We start from the raw sequence: 680 nt of genomic DNA on the forward strand, positions 1-680 counted from the left end.
AGCAACCCACAAAAAACAGAGCCACCTTGATGGGTTCTTGCAAACACCAAGAACACGATCAACCACAAGAACCCAAATGCCTATGGATCCATGGCCCCATAATTGTCGGCGCTGGCCCATCAGGATTAGCCGCCGCTGCTTCCCTTTCCCACAATCGAATCCCTTCGCTCATTCTCGAGAAATCCGATTGCATCGCTTCCCTTTGGCACTACCGGACCTACGATCGCCTCAAACTTCATCTCCCCAAGCATTTTTGCGAGCTTCCTCTCATGGGTTTCCCTCAAAACTTCCCAAAATACCCTTCCAAAGATCAGTTCATTTCATACATGGAATCCTACGCTTCCCATTTCTCCATTCAACCCCGGTTCAATCAGACCGTTCTCGCCGCTGAATTCGACTCTGTTTCCCGGTTTTGGAGAGTCTCCACTCAAGATACTCAGTACATTTCGCGCTGGCTCATCGTCGCTACCGGTGAAAATGCAGAGCCGGTTATTCCTGAGATTCTGGGGATTGAGCGGTTTACTCGAACCGTGGTTCATACTAGTATGTATAAGTCCGGTTCGGAATTTAAAAACCAGAGGGTTTTGGTCGTTGGTTGTGGGAATTCCGGTATGGAAGTTAGTTTGGATCTCTGCAGACAAAATGCCATCCCCCATATGGTTGTTAGAAACACGGTAAGT

General features: G+C 48.4%; 1 protein-coding gene across 1 annotated transcript; it reads left to right on the forward strand.

Annotated features, from left to right (window-relative positions):
- Window positions 1-16: 16 nt before the first annotated feature.
- On the forward strand, window positions 17-674 carry LOC111787119 (probable indole-3-pyruvate monooxygenase YUCCA4; the record flags this gene model as incomplete). Its single annotated transcript, XM_023667250.1, has 1 exon — window positions 17-674. A coding segment is annotated over exon 1 (645 nt), but the record flags the coding sequence as incomplete, so codon positions are not given.
- Window positions 675-680: the final 6 nt, after the last annotated feature.

This window comes from Cucurbita pepo, unplaced genomic scaffold, assembly GCF_002806865.2.
Source record: "Cucurbita pepo subsp. pepo cultivar mu-cu-16 unplaced genomic scaffold, ASM280686v2 Cp4.1_scaffold005450, whole genome shotgun sequence".
Classification (NCBI taxonomy): Eukaryota; Viridiplantae; Streptophyta; class Magnoliopsida; order Cucurbitales; family Cucurbitaceae; genus Cucurbita; species Cucurbita pepo.